Source organism: Panthera pardus, unplaced genomic scaffold, assembly GCF_024362965.1.
Source record: "Panthera pardus isolate Hobbes unplaced genomic scaffold, ASM2436296v1 HiC_scaffold_2, whole genome shotgun sequence".
Lineage (NCBI taxonomy): Eukaryota > Metazoa > Chordata > Mammalia > Carnivora > Felidae > Panthera > Panthera pardus.
The window spans coordinates 123,420,814-123,445,778 of record NW_026526765.1 but is presented as its reverse complement, the minus strand read 5'-3'; the positions used below and the strand labels follow the sequence as shown (position 1 = coordinate 123,445,778).

Genomic DNA, 24,965 nt, shown 5'->3' with positions numbered 1-24,965 from the left:
GATGAATTGCCGTTAGAGGAGCATCTATCCCTCAGAAAATCAACGTGTTCCATGTGTGTACACTCGTGTTTGAGAAGAGAAACATTTGAGAACTTTTTTCATAGCAGTCTATTCTTTTTTTTTTTTTACTGTTGTTTGAGTATAGCTAACACACCATGTTACATTAGTTTCAGATGTACAATACAGTGATTCAACAAGTGCAGCTACCATCTGTCACCACACATTGCTATTACGGTATCCACGACTATATTCCCTATGCTGTGCTGTGCCGGAAGCCTCTATTTCCCATTCCTCTTCACGCATTTTGCCCATCCCCCCAGCCCCCTTCCTTCTGGCAACCATCAGTTTGTTTTCTATATTTACAGGTCTACAGCAGTCTATTATTCTATCAGATGCCCAGGTAAAGAATATGGAGACAGGGCTGCAAGGCCTGATCCTCCAAATCCTATGAACACACAGATTGGCAACTGGTTTTGAAGAGGTTCACACTCAGGATTTAAGAAAGGAAGAGAGGGGGGCCTGGGTGGCTCAGTCAATTGCGAGCCCAACTTCTGCTCAGGACATGATCTTGCAGTTTGTGGGTTCGAGCCCCGTGTCGGGCTCTGTGCTGACAGCCTGGAGCCTGCTTCAGATTTTGTGTCTACCTCTCTCTCTGTCCCTCCCCTGTTCGTGCTCTATCTCTCTCTCTCTCTAATAAATAAATAAATAAATAAATAAATAAACAAACAAACAAACATTTTTTAAAAAAAGGAAAGAGAAAAATCAGTGCAAATGAAATCAGCAAAACAGCTGCAATTTATTTACCTTTTAACCAAAAGTAAGTTCGTTAATTACTTAAATAGCCTGATTAGGCATCACAGAAACTTAGGCCATCACGACCCCTGAAGGTGAAGAGCACCTTCAGTTTGGGGACTTGCTGGCTCATCTACCTTTAAAGTTTACAGAATTATGGGTGACAACCAAAATGGGGTGGGAGAGTGTAACAGGCATTTTACTCACCCTAACCACAATTCTACAATAAAAAAAAAAAAAAAAGACGTGTTCTAGCCTAGAAGGTAGAAGAGATGAAAGCTAGCATGTTACCTACAACTCTAGCCAGAAGAAAGCTGTCAAAGATTCTGAAAAACACTTCTGAATAAGAACTGCAGAAACAACACAAAGGCAAGAAAATAAAGCACATGATGAAAGATGAAAGAGATTATCAATTAGCCTAGAAAGGACTGAAGAGGGGAGGTGAAAGAATTAAGAAAAGGCTTTACAATTTTTGAGTCCAGAGGAAGTTGGTTGAGAGAGCCACTGTTTTTACCACTAAGCCACCTTCTGGTACCAGAATCTTTAAAAACCTGTCTTGCAGGCTTATAACTGAAATTCTTTCTTGAAGGGGGATTGGGAGCTTCACTAAAAGTAGACTTCTAAGTAAGTTTAAACATAAGTTAAAGATTACCCCAGTTGGATAGAGGATGGTCAGTAATTATAGAACGTTAAGACACTGACTTTATTAAGATTATTTTATTTTTACATCATCTGGCATGAGGCTGGCTAGAACTCACAACCTCAAGATCAAGAGTCACATGCTCTACTGACTGAGCCAGCCAGGTGCCCCAACATTGACTTTAAAGTAGTTGCCAGAGTGACCAAATACCCTGAGCTAGTCACAAGGCTGAGTCCTCCAAAGGAGGAAAATAAGCAAAGGAGACAGCTGGCATGGAGGCTGTCCAATGCCTTTCCTTTGAGAGCTTTATCAATAGGGAAAAATCAACAAAACCTAAGGCAGGTTAAGATAATCATGGGCTTAGAGAAAGGGAAAGAGAAGGTAGCTTTGGGTGACAGAAAGAGAGCCTTGGAAATGAGTGGAGACTAGTACCTGCAGGGCTACGTTTTCAATACACACAAAACCTTTTAAGCAATAGAAAACCATCCCTGCTCACTCGCTTGCTCCAAACACCCTCTTCTCCTCATATACATGCCTGGGACTTTATTCTCTAAATTCAAGACCAGGTCTTTGAGGACTCCTAACATTTAGGACCCAAACATTTACAAAGGTAGCTGGAGATAACTTAGTTCCACTTCCTCCTGAGCACACCCATTACAGTTCCTGCAGCTCCCTGGGTTACAAGCCCTCTGCCAAGAGAACAGTTAACTGGTCCAGCGTCTCACTCATACCATTAATATTACCCATGAAAAACCAGGCCACTGCCAGAAAACAGCAATATCCCCTCTGACCTCTCCATGTTTCACCCTGCTATATTCACTCACATTCTGTGAATTTGTTTCTATCTGGACAGTGTCAATTTGTCAATTCTTGTCTAATGCCCTTGTCTAAGAACTTACACAGTATTGCAAAAAGTGTCGGTAGAAAATCAGAGTAAGATAAATTTTCCACGTCCTGGTGAGCTTTCATGTTTGTTTTATTCCAAGCAAATGCACTAAAGCTTGTTCCTGAGAACACCTAAAAAAATCAATGCCTCAAGTCCAGCAACCACAAACTCCCCTTGCCAATAACAAAATGCCAAGAAAAAGAGAGCCATATAAAATGAAGCCAGGACAAACTGCCTCTCCTCAGAAGATTCCAAATAATGGGGGGGGGGGGGGGGGGGGGGACAAGTCACTTAATTAGTAATGAACAAGAAAGAAAATCATCTTAGTTACAGTTATTTATGATTTTTTTTCAAAGTTTATTTTTGACAGGGAGAGAGACAGACAGAGCATGAGTGGGGGAGGGGCAGAGAGAGGCAGACACAGAATCCAAAGCAGGCTCCAGGCTCTGAACTGTCAGCACAGAGTCCGACGCAGGGTTTGAACGCACGAGCCGTGAGATCATGACCTGAGCTGAAGTCGGACGCTCAACTTAATGAGCCACCCAGGTGCCCCAGTTACAGTTATTTATGAAACAAAGGAATATGAATATGACAACTCTGTACCCAGGTTCTGAGTAATAAAAGAATCTAGTCTTATTTTTTTAATGTTTGTTTATTTTGAGAGAAACAGAGAGACAGCATAGACAAGGGACGGGCAGAGAGAGAGGTAGACACAGAATCTGAAGCAGGCTCCAGGCTCTGCGCTGTCAGCACAGAACCCGACGCAAGGCTTAAAACCCACAAACCACGAAATCTTGACCTGGGCAGAAGTCAGATGCTTTACTGACTGAGCCACCCAGGCACCCCCAACAGAATCCATTCTCATTTACAAGCTCATTCATTCAACAAATGTGTGGTCATGTACTGAGTACCATGCACTGTTCCTAGCACTGTGAATACAGCTGTGAACATGACACACCTGATCCCTATTCTTATGCAACTTACATTCTGGTGGAGGGAAAACAGAGAATCCACAAGAAAACAAGAAAAATATCCCATGTCTACGGGGCACCTGGGGGGCTCAGTAGGTTTAGTGTCTGACTCTGGACGGCTCAGGTCATGATCCCAGGGTTGTGGGATCGAGCCCCACATCAGGCTCAATACTGAGCCTGCTCAAGATTCTCTCTCTCTCCTTCTGTCCCTCTCCCCTGGCTCATGCTCTCTCTCTCAAAAAAAAAAGTCAAGAACATGGATGCAAAAATCCTCAACAAGTCATTAGCCAACCAGATCCAACAATACATTAAAAAATTATTCACCACAACCAAATGGGATTGATACCTGGGATGCAGGGCTAGTTCAATATCCACAATATCTGCAAAACAATCAATGTGATTGTCTCAATGTGTCTCAATAAAACAAAGGACAAGAACCATATGATCCTTTCAATAGATGCAGACAACGCATGTGACAAAATACAGCATACTTTCTTGATAAAAACCCTTAACAAAGTAGGGACAGAAGGATCATACCTCGAGATCATAAAAGCCATATATCAAAGACCCAACACTAATATCATCCTCAATTGGAGAAAAACTGAGAGCTTTCTCCCTAAAGTCAGGAAGGAGACAGAGATGTCCACTCTTGCCACTGTTGTTCAACATAGTATTGGAAGTCTTAGCCTCAGCAATCAGACAACACAAAGATATAAAAGGCATCCAAATCGGCCAGAAGGAGGTCAAACTTTCACTCTTCGCAGATGACATGATACTCTATATGGAAAACCCAAAAGATTCCACCAAAAAACTTATAGAACTGATTCACAAGTTCAGCAAAGTGGCAGAATATAAAATCAAAGCACAGAAATTGGCTGCATTCCTATACACCAACAATGAAGCAACAGAAAGAGAAATCAAGGTATCAATCCCATTTACAATTGCACCAAAAACCATAAAATACCTAGGAATTAATCTAACCAAAGAGATGAAAAATGTATCTATACACTGAAAACTATAGAAAGTTTATGAAAGAATTTGAAGAAGACACAGAAAATGGGAAAATATTCCATGCTCCTGGATAGGAAGAACAAATATTGTTAAAATGTCAATACTGCCCAAAGCAATCTACATATTCATTGCAATACCTATCAAAATAACACCAGCATTCTTCACACAGCTAGAACAAACAATCTTAAAATTTGTATGGAACCAGAAAAGACCTCAAATGGCCAAAGCAATCTTGAAAAAGAAAACCAAAGCAGGAGGCATCACAATCCCGGACTTCAAGATGTATCACAAAGCTGTAATCATCAAGACAGCATGGTATTGGCACAAGAACAGACACTCAGATCAATGCAACAGAATAGAGAACCCAGAAATGGACCCACAAACATATGGCCAACTAATCTTTGACAAAGCAGGAAAGAATATCCAATGGAATAAAGACAGACTCTTCAGCAAGTGGTGCTGGGAAAACTGGACAGCAACATGCAGAAAAATGAACCTGGACCACTTTCTTACACCATACACAAAAATAAACTCAAAATGGATGAAAGACCTACATGTAAGACATTTGTAATGATGTAAGACATCAAAATCCTCGAAGAGAAAGCAGGCAAAAACCTCTTTGACCTTGGCCGCAGCAACTTCTTACTCAACACGTCTCTGGAGGCAAGGGAAACAAAAGGAAAAATGAACTACTGGGGGCCTCATCAAAATAAAAACCTTCTGCACAGTTAAGGAAACAATCAGCAAAATTAAAATGCAACCCGACAGAATGGGAGAAGATATTTGCAAATGACTTATCAGATAAAGGATTAGTAGCCAAAATGTATAAGAAACTTCTCACACTCAACACCCCAAAAAACCCCAAATAATCCAGTGAAGAAATGGGAAAAAGACATGAATAGACACTTCTCCAAAGAAGACACCCAGACTGCCAAACAACACATGAAAAAATGCTCAACATCACTCATCATCATGGAAATACAAATCAAAACCACAAAGAGATACCACCTCACACCTGTCAGAATAGCTAACATTAACAACTCAGGTAACAACAGATGTTGGCAAGGATGTGGAGAAAGAGGATCTCTTTTGCACTGCTGGTGGGAATGCAAACTTGTGCAGCCACTCTGGAAAACAGTATGGAGGTCCCTCAAAAAATTAAAAATAGAACTACCCTATGACCCAGCAATTGCACTACTAGGGTATTTATCCAAGGGATGCAGGAATGCTGTTTCAAAGGGGCACACGCACCCCAATGTTTATAGCAGCACTATCAACAACAGCCAAAGTATGGAAAGAGCCCAAATGTCCATCGATGGATGAAAGGATAAAGAAAATGTGGTATATATATACAATGGAGTATGACTCAGCAATCAAAAAGAATGAAATCTTGCCATTTGCAACTATGTGGATGAAACTAGAGGGTATTATGCTAAGCAAAATTAGTCATAGAAAGACAAATATCAGATGACTTTACTCATATAAGGACTTTAAGATACAAAACAGATGAACATAAGGGAAGGAAAGCAAAAATAATATAAAAACAGGGACGAGGACAAAACATAAGAGACTCTTAAATATGGAGAACAGAGGGTTACTGGAGGGGTTGTGGGAGGGGGGATGGGCTAAATGGGTAAGGGGCATTAAGGAATCTACTCCTGAAATCATTGTTTTATTATATGCTAACTTGGATGTAAATTTAAAAAATTAATTAAATAAAAATTTTGGTCCTCTATGCAAGGTCACTCTGTTAAAAACATACAAGGGAAGGGGCAGAATGTAGGACATGTGGCTGTAAAGGCAGGCAGAGAACTGCCTTTTTTTATGAATGGCGTGTAATCAGGACAGGGAGTTGGGACTTTACCAAGACAGTAAGCCCGGGTTTCTGACCATTTTGCTCTAATGACTCTACCCTCCTCCCTGACAGGAGGAATAAAGAGATTATTTTCGGTTTACCCACTCAAGCCTTCTGCCTATTGCTTTCTACTCTACCACTCAAGCAGTAACTCATCTTCCCCAATGAGGGACTCAGATTGTGGCCTGACTCCAAATACCCTGCCTATGAACCTTCCCAAGCAAGCCAAATCCAATCTCACTGTTGCATGTCTTTGGCCAGCCTTTGTCAGCACCTATGGTCCCATCTGTGGCTTCTCTTTCAGATAGGGTTTGAATTCTTTGAAGGCATCTGAGGTACCTACCATGTGCCAAGCATATGCCATGAATTATCTCATTTCATCCTAACTGCCCCGCAAATGGGTATCAGTAAACCTTTATTCAGATGAGAAAACTGAGTCATGTAAGTACCAGAAAAGGTCAAAAAGCCAACAATCGGCAGAAGCAGAATTCCATTCCTTTCTACAGTATGCAGCACACACAGCTTACTAAATGGTAAGTGAATGAAGGGACACAAACACCATGAATGAGGAAGAACGCATGGGCACAAGTCAGGGCCTACACACCCAGCTCTAGGCACTCTAAATAAACAGATCCTCTCACCTTCTCAGTCAATACAGGCTCCAATTAGAAGACTGCTAAAGGCTTTGTCCTTTCTTTCCCATCCACCAACCCTGACCTACCCCCACCAAAGAAATCAAATGAATCAAATTAACCTTCCCCAACACCTCCACCAAATACAATCCCATTACAAAGGTCATTTCCCCCCTGAGACCACTGGAGAGTATTTTATTTCAATGACTCGTACTAAACAAACCTTTACAAAAATACAACCCAGCTTATTTTTCATGGTCTCTTGTAGGTCAACCATCTTACACAGTATTCTACAAAAGAAAAGAAACAGCAACAGTTGAGTGTTTTAAGAAACAAACAAGAGGGGCACCTGGGTGGCGCAGTCGGCTAAGCGTCCGACTTCAGCTCAGGTCACGATCTCGCAGTCCCTGAGTTCGAGCCCCGCGTCGGGCTCTGGGCTGATGGCTCAGAGCCTGGAGCCTGCTTCCGATTCTGTGTCTCCCTCTCTCTCTGCCCCTCCCCCGTTCATGCTCTGTCTCTCTATCTCAAAAAATAAATAAACGTTAAAAAAAAAAAATTTTTTTTTTAAATAAAAAAAAAAAGAAACAAACAAGAGAATCCAGGGATGTTCACTACCAGAAATGGACACCCAAAAGGCAGTAGCAACAGAACACTGTTCCAGATGGTGCAGTGCTAGCAGGAAGTAGGGCTATGCCACCAGGAGCTAAGCACCCTCTACCCTCAAGCAGCCAACAAATTAGAATCAGGGTCACAGAAGAGAAAGCCCAAAGAAGAAGAAAGGGTAACCAAGTGGACATCTTATTTGGATCTCCTTTAGGAGACTCCCTAGAAGATCTTGTTTTGCTGAAGCATTACCACACAGAACAAAACAAAAAGCAACAAAGATGACCTTAACACTGAGCACATCAAGGCCAGGACCACATCTTTATACCATCACTGGCATGGAGCCCGGTACATAGCAGACATGTAAGAAAACAAACAAAGGTTAGCCAAATAAACCATAACAACAATCATTAACACACTTTATTCAGTATTTATCCAGTGAATGAACCTAAGCACCTTTCATATATCTTCATTAATACTTCATGGTTAACCCTGTGAGGTAAATTTATTATTAATCCACAGTGAGAGCTAAGAAAACTATCAATCAGTGAAGTGAAGTAACTTGTCTAAGGTTACACATCTTGTAAGTGGGAAGGCTAAGATTCTAACTTAAGTCTGCCCAAGTTCAAGGGCCATGCTCCTAACCGCTGTGCAGCAGAACCTTCCAACTGATTAAATGAAGGAATGGTGGGCAAGGTTACAGTACCATTGAGAAGGGGCTCTGGTCTAGGGTCTCAAACTACCCCACCATGCACTGAACACTTTGTCTGGCAGCATGTGACTCTGACTCAGGCTTCTTTACACCACAGTTCTCTCCTGTACCTCAGTCTTCCAGGCTACACAGTAGAAAGGGCAACTACAGCCCATTTCCAGCCCTCCAGACATTGGCTGCTGCCAAGAGAGAATATGTGCACACCTACATCAACCAAACTGAATGTTGCATAAACTGCAGGTGCTGGCTTTGCTAACCTGCCACATCATACTGCAGGTGGTTGCCCATGTCAGTGGCTTAAGTGGTCCAAGGTGAAAGGCGTAGCTCTTGGCCAGTAGTGACAGCCAACAGAGGGACAACAAGACAACAGGTTAACAAAGGGCTCTGTAGCTGTCAGATGTTAACAAGTGACAGGATTGAAACCTCCAGGCCTTTTTCTGTGAAGGTGGAAAGATGCCAAATGCCAACACCCTGAGCTACCAAGTCTGCTGAGTGGCGAGGTAGCCCCAACAACACACTGACTAAGGCAGTGAGAGAGGATCTGACTCAGGAGGAATAAGGCAGCACTTCAGGGGATGGGTCTGAAAATTACCATCTAGCTGACTGAAGGAAAACAAGTCACCTATCACAGTAATCCTCCTTTTCTGATCTTCATTCTCACTCCCTCATCAAAATCCATCCAATGTACTGACCAAATGATCTTTCACACTGCAAGTCCAATCATCTTACCACCATGACTAACAACCCTCCAAAGGTTTCCCTGCTCTCCAGGTAAATACAAAACGCCTTGTCACAGCTGATCAGGACTGCCCTCGCCAATCCCTCCAGGTTCATCTTGTATCCATCTCCTCTCACTTTCTGTGCTCTGACCACACTATTTCAGTACCTGACAGAAGTCACTTCTTTGTCACTCAACCCTACTCCGGAGCCCTTGGAAAAGATGGGCCCTCAGCCTGAAACACTCAACTTCATGTCCAGTTCTTCAGTATACACCTGTTTGTTCTTCACAATTGAAACCAAACATTACTTCCTCAAGGAAGCCTTCCCTGATAGCCTCTCAACCCCAGGAACAAGTCCTATTTCTCATGGTATCACATTCCTTTCTTTCAATGTACTTCTTACAACTGTAATTTTACATTTATGTATGTGATTATAATCTTATTAATGTCTATATTCATCAATACACTCTAAGCAGGAAGTGTGTATGACTTGGTCATGGCTATATCTCAGGGCTTACCATAGTGTCTGGAATGTAAAAGGTGTTCTACGTATGTTTGTTGACTGAAAAAAAAAATTCTACAGAGAAGGGAAATGAGATTGTGTCCAAATCAAATGGTTCTGCTTAGAAAAGCTGTTCTCCCCTTGTGACCTTAAGCTAAACTATTCTTTCCCCTTTGCCCTCCTCCTTCCCAAATTCCTGATAGAAGTTACTGTCTATGTCCTGCCATCCTTCAGGCAGGTGGTAGCCATAGTGATAAGCTGGCCTACAGCCAAAAATAGTCTAAAAAGCTATCACCTTGTCTGAGTGCTCCAGACTTCCAAAATAAAAGTCCACAGCAAAGGCCCAGACAGAAACACAAAAACCTTTAATGAGTAAAGAGACTAACCCAAACAACTAACAGCTCCTTCAAGAACAAATGTTCCTTGGGGCAGGCAGTGTCCCCAAGTGACCCACCCAAAGGAAAAAGGAGAGGGGGAAAAGGCCGCAGGGGGCTAAAGCAGAAAATCCCTGAATAGGATTTTAAACATCACCTTTCACTCCTTGGATAAGGTGGAAAGCTGCCCAAACATTAAATATCAAAGTCTCCCTGATGAGGCAGCATCAGAGGAAGTCTAGTATGGCTCCAAAAAACATCACCAGAGCCTGAAAAAGCTCACATGAAGCTCAACTTAAAGCCCAAATTCCCTATGGAAGCAGGAGGGCCTTGTCCTCACCCTTCTATTCTTTAGGGTAAGTGGGCAGCGTTGGGTAGGAGAACTAGAAGCATTTACTGATAACTGCTTAGAGATAGGTACTTCAGAGACAGGGCTGGTAGTGAAAAACAAGGAGAAATAAATAAGCACATACACAGAGAGGCAGCTGAGGCTTGAGCAAGGCTGACCAACAGATGGTGAATGGCAAGATCAGGAGCCAACAACTCAAGTCTGCCTGAATCCAAAGGCTCTTCTCCGACCCCAGAGCTGCCTTTGTGGGTCACCCATGAGCCCAGCTCTGTTCCTCACCCCTTCGCCACCACCTTCCTAACCAGAATGGGAAATATAGTTCCAAAGAGCTCCCTGGGTAAGGAAAGGCTGTCTACCATGAGCACTCCTACCACAATAGGCAAGTACATAACTGAGGTCCACCACCATGCCCTAAGTACAGAACACAGTTTGCTGCATGGAGGGGAGTTCATCATCTGTAGCTACAGGGATGAGGCTGGATTTTCTGAAAATTCCAAATGAGCCCACAGGGATTTAATCTCTGCCTTTTTGAGAACCCAGTGGCACTGGGTGCTTGGGATAGTAATCCTGCAACCCAGAGCACCTTATACCAAAGGATGGCATGTGCTCCATGGCACCATGAGAAAGCATCAAGTAACTGCAGGACAGAGAAGCCCAGATGAAGTCTTCATACCTCGTTCAAGCTAGGCAGAAAGGGTAGCAACCCCATACCTGAACCATACACATCCACACAGCATTTCCTACAAGGTTAAGCACCCCTTCATTGTGCTATAGTTTAAGGTTAACCCTGCACTCATTTCAGGATCTGCCTCTTATCAAAAGTATGCCAGGTGATTATTATAATGATAACTATTATGTCATTATAATAACATTATTGCACTTTTTTCCTGCACTTGACATCTGTTGGCTGATAGGTTTAACTGGTACATAAGCAATAATTATGCAGTGCTCTCTTCTTTCCAACCAAGCCTCTAGCGTGACTGTTAAACTAAATCCAACTACAGCAAATGTCCAACCCAAGCAGCAGTGGGAAACATGACTCATCTAGGCTCAACCACCATGCCAGATAGGCTCAAACAGGTCCCTAAATGCTGGCACACGCCCCTGCTTCTGAGAAAGTGATAGAATTTAGGGGAAAGACCAGCCAGCAAGTAATTTATTGTTGAAAACCCCAACAGGGCTAGAGGAGTCATACACAGGCCTCTGTATTACACAGGGACAAGCAGTACCAAATCACAAGGCCACACACCACAGCATGAGAAGCAGAGGCAAATGCAATTCTCCACTGGGAGTTCTCAAATAAATGGTTCTCAGAGAGCAATTCTGCCTGCTTCCCCACACACACTTCTTGGCAACTGCTGGTAAAACTCGCATGAGAGAAAGAGAGAGGAAACAGAGGACTATCTTCAGGCTCCTATTTCGAAGCCGAGAAATCCATCAACCTGGCTGCTGGCCCTTCTTTATGCAGAGCCCACTAGGGGCTAGAATACAGTCTGGAGTCCAAAGTGAAGAAGCAAGTCCAACTTCCTGTCAGCAACCCCTAAATCTACCCATCACACTATGACAAACAAGGTAGAGAAAGATGTGACATTCTATGACTGCAGATCATCAATAGGCCTGAATTACACATTAGCCTTATTAAACTAAAGGTAACCCATGGTGAGGCTACATAAAAAATACACGTGATAAAACAAACCCCACGGGGAAACCAGGGCTGGCCTGCTTTGTTCTCTACCCTGTAATACACAGAGCCTTTTTTTTTTTTTTTTTTTTTTTTAAAGGCAGAGAGGGGGCGGAAGGTTTTTGAATTTAAATTACCAGTGAACACTATAATCTATGTGCAAGGAGAAAAGGAACATTCAAGAGTGCCAAGTACAGGCTCTTGGGACATGTGTGGCCGAGGCAGTAGTAGCCTGCGGGGTTTTCTCCTTCAGCTTCAGCACGCTGCTCTCATTGTTTGAGAGCCGGCAAGCCAGCAGGCAAGGCCCAGGCAGCACAAAGGAGCACTGTCCCCTAGGTCTAGGGAGAAGATTACTCTCTCAGAAGCAAATTAGTATGAATCAACAAAGAATGAACAAGACTAATCACCCAAAGAAGGAACCCATCTAAGGAGGGGTTTGGAGAGGTATTACTAAGGTCAGTGACTAGATCGGTCTCACTCACCACTAAATTTCCATGGCCAAGCAGTAACTGACACACAGCAGGTCTTAAGAAAGAACTGTAGATTGAATGATAACCACAGACTCCATAGGTTGGAGCCAAATGATGACAGCTAGAATCTAACTGTTCCTACTGTGGTCTGCAAAGAATACACAAAAAGGTACCCAGAATTAAATGGAGTCTCTCTCAAATACACATTTCTAGTGCCCTAAGAGAGTAACCAGTGTGTTTTGGCCAGAATACACATATAGTCCTAAAAGTACAAGGCTGTGAGTAGAGGAAAAATGTGATTAAATGGTATAAAACATACACTGAATGCATACTGTGTGCATATCTGAAAACCCCAAGGAGTTTTACAGGTGAAGACATAGGAGGACAGAGATTAAATAACTCATCTGAAGTCTCATAGCTAATACATGGTTAAATCTGGTTCTATCTGATGGCTATGGCTAAAAGTTTCCACCATATTTCACCTTGACTTCCTCGAAGAGGTGAGGTGGCTTTCCAGCAAACTATAGAGGAAACAAGGTTCCTACCTGTCCACACAAATCAACTTGCTAGGCATGTTTCTTAGAGTTAATTAGCTAACTGGAACTACAACTTGATGGTCTCATCAATTTCATGTGCTTCAGAGAGCCCACTGGAACTTAAACCTAGGTGAACTGGCTAGGGTTCCAAACCCACAAAGCTGCCAGCCAGCGACACCCTGACTAAGCCATCAGCTGGTACCTATCTCTGGGGCAACACTGTTGGCATACTGCACCTCAGAGCTGGGGGAGGAAAAGACAATCCAAGCATGATCTTTATGTGTCCGCAGTAAGTTCCCCTGAGAGACTGCAGAAGAGGTACCAAGATCCTCTTCCACTCTGAGCTCTGTCTGTAATATACAGAATCCTCTTTGCAGGTAAACTAAGTCTGATTTAAGTAGAAATAGAAAAAGTAAAAAGTAAAAAATTTCTGCTTGGTCATTAGAAGCAACTAAGCCTTCCCTCCATGTTGCCCACTGCCTCTCTAGAGCTTTCAGAGACCTTTTACACCCATGACTTCGGGGGCAGCAGAGTAGAAAGGGCAAGATGATTTTCAGTGCTGTATTCTGAAGAGACCAGCGGTGACAAATAGCCAGTGTCTCTAACGGAAGTGATTACCCTGGACAAATGCAGGGGAAGCTAAGTAGTACTGAAACACACTGGTCTCTCAGGACTGCCTGTTTATTTCACCTCTTATATGAGGACTTTTAACAGTTAACATTGGGTTTTCTCCCCAGAAGCTTAGGAAAGCTGATGATTCACCCAGGTGCACAACAGCTGCTGGGAAGACCTGTGGGAAGGGGCCACCCAGCAAAGGCAGGCTTTGTATGGTGAGAAGGGTCTCCCAGGAGTGCCCTACATGCCAAGCCATATGTTGTCAGGATATTAATCCAAACCCATCTTGCACACTTTACAATGTTTATTTTACTCTCTCTGGGATGTGCAGCATTAAATTATATCCAAGAACAACCTGAGCCCTTCTAGTTCTACTCCACCCTTACTTCTTTGCTAAAAAGATTTGTAACCTGGAAACAAAGCCCTCTGCTTAATAGTGGCAATAATACTCAGCAAAGAAAAGGAAACAAAACTGTTAATTCAAGCTTCCCTAAAAGATATGGCCCCAGTGGAGCCTTAGTTTACCCTAACTAGGAAAATGGAGAAACCTACTACTAACCACTTTTTTCCAGAGAGTCCTAAGGGGGAAGGCCCCAAATGAAACAGCTCTGGAAACCTCTAAGAGAATTCCAAAAAGGAAGACTACCTCACTGACATTAAGATCTAAAAGCAAGGGGCAGGAACATGAAGTAAGGCTACCTGGATTAGTCACAGCCCTACCCTGACAAGCTGTATGACCCTCAGTAAGTAATTTAGACTCTCCAAACCTCAATTTTTCACCTCTATAAAATGGGGATGTTGTAAGAATCAGATAAGATATTTGAAAGTCCTGGGGCGCCTAGGTGTCTCAGTCAGTTAAGCATCTGACTTCCCCTCAGGTCATCAACTTGAAGTTCAGGAGTTTGAGCCCCACCTCAGGCTCTGTGCTGACAGCTCAGAGCCTGGAGCCTGCTTCAAATTTGGCGTCTCCCCGTCTCTCTCTACCCCTCCCCTGTTTGCATGTGCACACATGCTCTCTCTCAAAGAAATAATAAACTTTAAAAAAAAAAAACATATTTGAAAGCCCTTTAAAAACATGAACATATGTGAAGCCTGACTGTTATTCCCAAGACTTCTGGTAGAGAAAGCCTAAGACACTTCTGTGAAACAAAGAAACAAGGCTGTCACCTCCAAGGGACAGTCTACAGTAACTGGTTCTAGGTGTTTACAGAGAGCACACAGTGAGGGCAGAGTGAAACGTTAAGAGGAGGCCATACCTGGGTCTATCCAGTGATATTTGAAAAAAATACTAACAGAGACTTCTGGGAGGCTCAGTTAGCTAAGCATCCAGACTCTTGATTTCAGCTCAGGTCATGATTTCATGGTCATGAGATCAAGCCCCACATAGGGCTCCTCACTGAGCATGAAGCCTGCTTATGATTCTCTCCCTCTCTCTCTCCCTCTGCCCTTCTCACACGCACGCGCTTTCTTGCTCTCTCAAAAAAAAAACCAAAACGAAAACAAAAAACAAAAAACTAACAATATATGCACAAAGCTTGTATACAGTGAAAAATAAGTCTCCCTCCTTCCCCACTCCCCAGCCACCCAGGGCCCCTCACCAAAGACAACCACTCTTCAGTTTCTCATGTATTCTTCCAGAGGTAATCAATCAGCTTGCTTCAGTCTCAGATGGAGATACCACTGGTGGCAACACTTTCAGGACTAAAACGTAAGTTTGCCAAGCAACTAAGCTATGCCAGAGGCCCTTAGGGACTATGAAAAGAACAGGGCAGCCAGAGGGTAAGATATTGCCTTGCAAAAGCCTCCACGAAGGTACAGATTTCCTCCTGGCTCTTATGCTACTTTGCCCCTTGGCCAACCACATCTAGGCAATAATTCTGTACAATATACTTCCCTTTCACGTATGCCAGTTCACCCAGAACTCCTCCTCAGAGAAGCCATTAACAGGAATGATCCCTGGGACGTTATATCAGGCTGACCACCAGGCCCTTAGCAGGAGACAAAAACAAGAACAACCATCAAACTTGCCTCAGCAGAGGCCGGGCAATAGGGCAAAAATCATACAAGTCTCTAGGTCATCATCTTTCTAGGGACAGTATGCAAGAGGGGCGCCTGGGTGGCTCAGTCGTTTAAGCGGCTGACTTCGGCTCAGGTCATGATCTCGCAGTCCGTGAGTTCAAGCCCCGCATCGGGCTCTGTGCTGACAGCCCAGGGCCTGGAGCCTGTTTCGGATTCTGTGTCTCCCTCTCTCTGACCCTCCCCCGTTCATGCTCTGTCTCTCTCTGTCTCAAAAATAAATAAACGTTAAAAAAAAAAACAAAAGAACGCAAGGGAGGATGAAGCAAAACACAGGTGGTCTCTGAAAGACTTGACTCAAAAGACTAAGTGACTACCCACAGAAAATTACAAGACACCCTTAACCAAAGCTAGGCTTTCAACAAAACTCCCTCAAAAGCTTTCAGGTTCTATCTTCTGCTCCCTTTCTTCTTCTGTAAGGAATTTAAATATGTCACAAATGCGTAGCCTCGATGTCAAATCTGGACCAGATATGTACTCTGGTATTCCCTGGGGATTTCACATAAAAATGTGGACTTTTGGCTTCTCTTGTAATAGGAGATGATGACACTAGAGCCACACTCACTCATGACAACAGGCTGAGTAGCAGCTGCTCCCCATGAACACATGAACACTCCAGTTTGACACAGGCACACCGTTCCATGTTGCTCACACTGACTGTTCCCTACCTGGCCCTGAAAACACCTTTGAGTTGGAGACCCCTGGCCAGTGACCAACACGGGAGGCTGATAAATTGGTAGGCACATCAGCTGACAAACAGCAGGACTCTCTCATTCACAAGTACTTATGAAACACGCTCTACATGCCAGGAACTGTGCTGGGGGCTGGTACACAAAGAGGAAGGAGGAATGCGTTTTCTGCCCCCACCCCCCACCCCCAGCTCTGGGAATTTCTAACCCTGGTGGGAAGGTAAGACTTACACAAAAGGCTCTGGGAGTTCAGCATGCCAGACTCACTGTGCCTAGTGTTCAAGGAATGCCTCAGCAAAGAGTTGGGAACTGAACATAACTGTTACCATTTCTCAGCTTTCACATATCCCTTCATTCAACTAGCATTTATTGGTGTCCATGTTATACTCAGCATTATGCTGGAGATATAAAATAAGCACAGGCCATGTCCTTGAGAAGCTCATATTAAATAAGAGACAAAATAACTAACCAGGATAAAGTATGCTAAATTCTATAATCAAAGTGTTGCTATGGGGATACAGATGAGGAGGTATGACACAAGACTCACTGAAGAAGGCAGCTGTGAAGCTTAACTAGGAAACTAAGGAGAGGGGACTCTGAGCAAAAGCACTGGCTGAGACACTAACAGGAGTCATGTTTAGAGGATCACGTGGACCAGTTTATCAAGAGCAAAGGGTACATGTGGGTAACAATGGAGAACATAATTAAAGTGGTAGGACAAGGATACACTGTGATAGGCACAGAACATCAGGACAACTAACATATTTGGAATTTAATCAGCAGCAGCTAGGGGGTGCCACTGATGGCTTTTTAGAAAGACTCTTCTCCAATCAGGACTACATTTAAGAAGACTGCAAAGGGCAGTGGTACACAATGTCCTAGAGGAACATTGCATATAGGGTATAGAAGGAGGCTCCCATAAGAACTCAGAAGCAGGAAAACAAGGGAAGCAATAAGACTACATCAGAAAGATACTGCAGAGGCTTGCCAAAAAATCTAAGACAATAGCATTTCTCTGAAAAGACTCCTCAGTTGTTTTTTCTTTTTCTTTTTCTTTTTTTTTTTTTTTTTTTTTTTTTTTACCAATTCAGACCAGTCTTCCCCACAAATAATAAGGTTTTACCCTATTTGTTTCATTCAGAGATGTAAGGCACAATCTACAATTATGGTACTCAGGTTTTGTTTAAACATCAGCTTGAGATCAATATAAAAACGGGTAGTAGCTTCAAGGGCTTTTTCCCCACTCGCACCCCCACTGCTACACTGAACTAGTTGTCAATCTCAAAGAGAGTCAACTTGAACACAAAATCCAGGTGAGTGTATTTGACTGTGCCTGCCTGACCTTGCACAAGGACCAGAAATGGGCATACAAATCAGAAAAAAAGCTGTGACAGAAGTCAAAATTCCCCTAACAAGCTAATTGCTTCATGTCTGGCTGAAGAGAAGGCAAGAGACGAGGAAAACATACTGTCAGAGGGCCCCAGGCAGACTCTGGACAGCCAGCCCTGCTCCATTACATCCCCATGTCAGACAATGGCCAGGAAACAAGGCCCACTAGCCAGGGCAGCCAATTAAAGACAGCACCAGAAAGGTGAGAACTAAGCCAAGTAAGAAAGAAGATGGCAGAGACGCTTCAAAGTTCCCTGCTATTCATGACTTTTAGTTATTCAGCATGAGCTAGCTGTGACTACTGATATGAATAATCAACCAACAAAGGAGACAGACAATGATGTGATGGTCAACCCAACTTATCCTATAACCAACTCTTGGGTCAAGAAATAGAAACTACAGTTGTTGACATGACTGAAAATACAGAGAGGAAGCACTTTCCATTTGTATTCTCTCAATTCTCAAGACAGCTTCAAGAGTAGCTATTACTATTCCCATTCTACAGATCATGAAATTAAGGTTTAGAGAAAATAAGTAACTTGTCCATGATCTGACAGCTAGTAAGTAAACAGCAGAGTATGAAACCAAGTGAGCGGATTCCAGAATTTTTTAAACCTCTCTGACATACCATTCATTCCCTCACTCTTTTTTAGTGACGTATTACAGATTTTCTTGGATCACCAGATAAGGTCCACTGGTGCATTGGCCCCATTTTTACAGAACACACTCAGAACAGCCTGGCCTGAGCACTTTTTCTTTGTTTCTAAAATAGGGGGAAACTTCATATCTATTTCCTCTGGGGTAAGATCAACAGGAAACTCACTTGAACATGAATGGGAAAGAAATCAGCATGACAGCCAAAAACCTCACCAGTGAGGGTTCTAAGATAAGGAATAAGGCAGTCAGTAGAGGTGGGGCCTTCTCTTTCCTTGGAGACTTTTTTCCCCTCCCTGGAGATTTTTTTAACTGCAACAGCATCTTGCATCTTTATAAGGCTTTAAATAATGTTAACAACTTCTATGGCCACCCTCTGTGAACCCTCTGGCTTGAGTCTCAGCTCTACCAGTAATATCCTGATGGTTCTAAAAAAGGTATATAGCCCATTTCACTTCGCTGGAGTTCAATTTTGTCATCAGTAAAGCAAGAAGTCACCAAATCCAAAACTCAACCACTGGAAGATGACAGAACCTGAAGGCTATCTACTGACTCTTCACTCACCTAACCACAAACAGTCATTCCTTGGATCTGAAACAGACCCAGCCCTGATGTTTCCAATAAAATTGATATAAAGACCCCTAGAATGATCTCTTGCAACCCATAAATACCATGATTTCAGACTTGAGCAGCTGGGCCCAAGGACAGAGACTGTGCTTCAGGAATACAATCAAACCCACTTCCCCATGACTAGGGATGGGGAGAGTCAAAAAAATCAACCTTAAATACCTTGCTTAGGAGCTTGCCCCTTAAGTTTCCAATGTCTGCTACCCACTGGATTCAAAGTGTGGCCAATCAATGTTGTCTGTATCGACTGTCCTACTTTATGTTACTTCCATTGAACTGAAGCCTGCTAGTTTTCTTGAGTATGGTCAGATGGCTGCTGACCCCTTTGGTCAGATGGCTGCTGACTCCCCTTGGGACCCTCACAGAAAAGAGAGAGGCAAAAGCATGAAACTATATACAGACATAAAGACATGCCCATTTAAAAGTCCACTGGTATGAGCCTTCCTCACATGACTTAAGAGAGGCATCTGTGATTCTTCTTTCAGTTTCTATAACTCCTTCCTGTCATAAGACAGAAGAGGCACACTACTTGCAAAAAGGCAAGTAGCAGGACATGGATCAGTTCACTGATGTGATATTCCTCTACCCGGAATGATAACAGGTAATGAAAAGGCACACCCACACCCTCAGTCAAGACACAGCCAACAAGCAGACCTCAGAAACATACCCCTTCCCATTTTTCTGTGGATAGGACTGTGACATGGGCTAAACATCAGACACTACCCAAAGGCTCCAACTTCTGGTACAGGAACACGTGAGCCAACACAGCAGACACAGCTGTGAAAAAAGAAGGCCAAGGAGGCATCAGAGAAACAGATGGTAAATGGAACACCTCAAAAGTCCCAAGATTTGGAGGAAAAGAATAACAGTAAAGAGTAATTCCAGACCCTTTAAAGAAGTCCAGGAAGGGGCGCCTGGGTGGCTCAGTTGGTTAAGCGTCCGACTTCGGCTCAGGTCACGATCTCGCGGTCCGTGAGTTCGAGCCCCGCGTCGGGCTCTGGGCTGATGGCTCAGAGCCTGGAGCCTGCTTCCGATTCTGTGTCTCCCTCTCTCTCTGCCCCTCCCCCATTCATGCTCTGTCTCTCTCTGTCTCAAAAATAAATAAAAAACATTTAAAAAATTTAAAAAAAAAAAAAAAAAAGTCCAGGAAAAATTATTCCTCCTTCCACCTCCACACATATTCCATTTCTTCTCCAATTCTCTCAACAGCATTAGGTTTTGAACCAGACAATATGGAATAATTTCAGAAAGGGACAAAACAACTTCTGCTCTGAATTACTAGGAATAGCAGTAAGAAAAATAGAAATGAGATTCTTACTAATCCTCATGTTTACAAGCATCTAATGGCCAAGTTTCCTGAGCCTGCTACAGACTTTATGCAACAGGCTCAGCGATTAGAAACAGCTCACCTGGTTGGCAGATGGAACTAGGAGGGACATATTCACAGCTTAGACCCTCCTAAAGGCCAACCAGCTCAAATCTTTCCATGAAAGCCCTTAGCTATTGCCAGCCATCTCACAAGAAGTAAAATCAGACTAGGTGACAGGGACACTAGCCCTAAAGCATCCCATGCTGGAAAACTCAGCGAGCTCTTCAATAGCAGGATCTCTTTCCCACTTTAGTGTCCTCAACATCTTGAATTGGGCCTGGCACCTAGGAGGCCCTTGTGAAAAGAAGGTGAATGGTCAAATGTCCTGCTGATGACAACAGACTCCTGGTGAGAGGAGGATAGCACTCAACAACAGAAATCACTTTGGAGTCAAACTGGGTTTTAAGGTCAACAAACTTTTTGACCTTGGTCACATTACTTAACCTCACTGAGCTTATTTCTTCACCTGTAAAATGGGGTAACACCAACGATTTTATAAGGCTGATATCAAGTATGCATGAGATAAAGTTCTCCCCTGGGGCGCCTGGGTGGCTCAGTCAGTTGAGCATTGACTTTGGCTCAGGTCATGATCTCATGGTTCCTAAGTTCGAGCCCCACGTCAGGCTCTGTGCTGACAACTCGGAACCTGGAGCCTGTTTCAGATTCTGTGTTTCCCTCTCTCTCTGCCCCTCCCCTGCTAGCACTCTATCTCTCTCTCTCAAAAATAAATATTTAAAAAAAATTTTTTTTTTAACAAGTAAAAATAAAGTTTTACCCCTTTCACTAGTCTGGTGTTGGTGTGGTAATAGCTGGTCTTCTAGATATAAAACATGCCTTGGTGGCTGTTTTAGACGATGTATTTTCAATGAAGACAGTATCACCCCACTGCAAGGTGGGGGGGATTGATTCTTGGGTTAGAAAAATCTTAGATATTTTAAGTTTATGGTCCTCCAAAGGGCCACAGTACATAAACAGATACATAGAGTATCGGTGGTATTAAAATTTCACAGGGGGCGGCAGGGACAGGGGGGACAAATGGGACAAATGGGGGGGGGTGTCTCAAAAGGTGATAATGAACAAAAGGTTGACAATCACTTCATTAGATGTCTGAAGAGCTGACCCAGTTCCTTTAAGAACCTGACCATGCTGGCACCATGATCTCACAGGTCCAATCTCCAGAAATAAATGTTTGCTGCTTAAGCACCCAGTCTATGGTGTTCTGTTACAGCAGCCCGTAACTAAGAAGCTTCTCCATGCCTAAAACACCAAAATCAAGGGCACTGTAAGCAGAACGAGGACAGACTTAGCCAACCAACACAATCACACCATTCTCCATGTGCTGCCTGGTGGAACCCAAAAGAACTACAAGTTTGAGCTGAACATAATTCTTTTGCTCCTGGATTCTGTCTCCAAGGTGGAAAATAGCACAAGAATGGATGCCAGGTGTAAGCCCTTCCTAAGTCAGTAAAATTCTGGGAGATTCTTCACATGTGTCCTGAGCAGCTTCTATCTTTTACAAGGTTTTTATCTCAAACTCAATTACTGTTGATGCTAGGAATCAGGGATTACCCAAAGCCCACGTGAATGGCAAGGGCTATTCCCCTCCTCCTCTACCCAGCAGTGAAGCCCTTGGTGAAAGAAAATGAAGAAAATGGTAGGATATTGCCCCTTTACACCACATGTAACTAAAACAAGAAGCTCTATGTTGTGAAAAACTAAGGCCTCCAGCTTAAGGCTAACTCAGAGAAGAATAAAGTATTCATCTTTGTTCAGAAAGAGAAAAGATTAGCCTCACAAGGACAGGTCTCCAAATTGACACCAAATCCAGGAGTTAGAGATGCCTGTGCTACAGAGCGTGGTCTAAGAGCCAGCTGAGGCCCCAGAGAAAAATCCCCAGGAACACATGACCAAGGGGCTAGCATTGTAAGAATGGTCAGATTAGCTCTCCTGAAAAGAGGCTTACTCCAAGAGACTGGCAGACAGCCTCTGCAGCACAACTTGACTCACTTAGGAAAGGACAGAAAATGAATGAAAAAGAAGACAGAAGTAGGATGAGGTCAGAGCATGAATCCACAAAGATAATGAACAGAAAACTGGAAGGCATATACCTATTTGGAAAAAGGTACAACATGCCTTTAGAGACTCATTTTTCAAAAAATATTCTCATTAATAGCAAATCTTCAATCTTTGATGGCATAAATATTTATTGTATTTCTAGGTCTTTAATGTGTTCCATTCATTTAATCACTCTTCCAAGTAAGTATCTGCATTTTTTTAAAGGATTTTACGTTTAAGTACAGTAATCTCTACACACAACATGGGGCTTGAACTCACAGCCCCAAGATGAGTCGGATGCTCCACCAACTGAGCCAGCCAAGTGCTCCAAGATTCCCATTTTTAGGCAGTGGAAAACTGAGCCTAAGAGGTGACTTGTCCAAGGTCATATGGCTAATAAGTGATAGACTCAGATTCAAAACTAATGTTCACCACACACCAAAAATGTATTATGTCCACTTCAAAAGAACTGTTTACTCATCTGAAGACAAGCTAGCTAACAAGGTTGCTTAACCATACCATTTGGGGTTAAAAAAAAAAAAAGTATAGTATTATGTATTAATGAAGTTGATCGCTAACATAGTTCAAAAATGTCTCTGAAGACTATTTCAGATGTGGATTTTCAAAACTGCTTTGGACAGCGACATCACTTAAGTAAATCCACACTTCACCAGTCACACCTACATATACCACTCTAAAGGAAAACAACACTCAAGAAGCACTAGCATGTTTGTTACAAAACCCATTTTGTTGCTTTTCAGTTTTGCTTAATTAGTTTTTGTGTGTCAGTGAAACACACCAGGGCTCAAAGTTGTCCTCTGTAGAGAACTGAGTAATAAATAGCCTTCAAAGACATCAGGGAAGGCAAAGAAAGCAGGAATCCAAGAACAAGACAACTTTTCATTCTGGGTTACCACAGCTGTACTAATACATCCCCCATTCCCACCATCTGTAAAATGGGGGCAATAAGCCTTTTCTGTAGCCAATTTCATCATAACAACACATGTATCAATTAGCATATTAAGTTCATTAAATAACCCAAAGAAAAGCCAAAATAAACCCGACGTGGCAACACCCTCTTAAAAACCTAAGGGCCATGTTCTCAACTGATCCATGTTACACAAACATCAAACCTAATATCCTCCTACCCCAGCTCCTATCAAAATCCTATCCAATCCCCAAATGTGGCTATATTTTCATCAGAAAATAAAGTAAGTTTGGGTGCTGTGAGAGGTAAAAAGACACACCAATATATACCAAAACATCTTTTACACTGTCCAAACACTCTTAGTGTTTACAAACACATCACTTTCTTTTGTTAGCAAACCTGGAGGATTCGTCTTCTGCCTACCCACTCTGGGTTAATCCTCCAAAGCAGTTTGTGGTTTTGTTTTATTGAGGTCAGAAAGCCAGATGAGCTTGAATCCAACTGACCACATACCGGTGGGGTGGGGTGTGTGGCTGGGTGGGTGGGTGGGTGGGTGTGTGTGTGTGTGGCATCAACCGGTCCTCTAGCTTCTACTGTGAAAAGAAACCCCACACTGGCTTCTCTGGTGCCAGGCATTTCCTGACTCCTGTTCTTTCCCCGCCAGAACCCCATTTCAGGGGCTCAAATGTCAGTGGATTCCCTCCAGTCTTCTAAAGCGTAGAATCTCAAGGCAAGGATTTAAGGACCACGTGAATCAGAAACGCCGGGGAAGCACTGAAGGTGCCCATGCTCCACTTTAAATGAAATCAGTTACTAAAGCCCAGGGATGTACACAACTTCTTAGTTGATTTGAAAAACAACAAAGTCTGTAACCTGTACTTCAAAGGCAAGTCTTCGACCTACCAGGAAAAAGGAAAACACAAGATAGGAATGGAAACACGACGCGAGTAGAGGGCAATTCCATATGGTGAATTCTTGGCCTCTGCCAAGAACCAGAATTTCAACAAAGGAGCAGTTAAATGCAGAAACTGAGGGTGGGAGAAAGGGAACAGATGCAGAATCAAGAGCTAATCTCGGAATCCCCACCGCCTCATCTGGCACTTAATAAGAATTACTGGAAACTCTTTGAGCACAAAAGGTAGGGAAGGCGACTCCTGGGCTGAGGCCAGGGCCCACTTGGACGTCCCGTTTGGGAGGGACGAGATGTGCGTGTGACGGGGACAGGGAGGGGATGTGTAGGGACCCCGCAACAGTGCTGGGAAGGCGCCGGGGCCGCTGGTGGGAGGAGGCTCGGACAGCGCCCTGAGCCCCCCGCGCAGCTCCAGGGCCGAGTGGCCCTCACCGCCCCTACCTTCGGCTTCCCGCCCGGCAGCCGAGGGGCAGACACAACCCCCACAATTCCAGGCGGCTGCAGCGGCAACCAGCTCCCCATGCGCAGACGCCGCGGCGACCTTCTGAATCTGTGAGCGCGCACTTATTACGTCACTTCCCACCTCACCCAATTGCTGCCTTCCAGGATGACGAGCGGCCGCCTCCCTTTCTTTCCTGCTCTCTTAGCTCTTAAGCCCCGCCTCTCTCTCCCGCTTCTGTTAAGTCCCGCCCACTAACGCACACGTTATGAGGCTGGTTTTCAGCTGTAACCCTTCGCCAGCGTGAGACGTCTGAAGGAGATCGCCGCGGGGCTGATTTTGCTTCCAAGCTAGACCAAAATGGGACTTCGAAGTTTCATTTCTGATTTTCCAATACTGTAATTTCTTTCTAGCGGAAGGAACATCAGAAGGAAACCAGCGGACATGAGAAGTAGAAATAAATTAAGCTGTTGCCACTCAG

General features: G+C 43.5%; 1 protein-coding gene across 2 annotated transcripts in view; it reads right to left on the bottom strand.

Moving 5' to 3' along the window:
- SIL1 (SIL1 nucleotide exchange factor) overlaps window positions 1-24,608 on the bottom strand; it is a 218,816-nt gene extending 194,208 nt beyond the window's left edge. The window contains exon 1 of one of the 2 annotated variants that reach the window (XM_019424330.2): window positions 24,487-24,608. Coding sequence is in view for 1 of the 2 variants with exons in the window: in XM_019424328.2 (XP_019279873.1) it covers window positions 24,487-24,567 (81 nt within the window). In the remaining variant the exon portion in view is untranslated. The remainder of the gene's footprint in view (window positions 1-24,486) is intronic. The other variant, XM_019424328.2, reaches the window with a different exon arrangement.
- Between the last annotated feature and the right edge of the window lie 357 nt (window positions 24,609-24,965).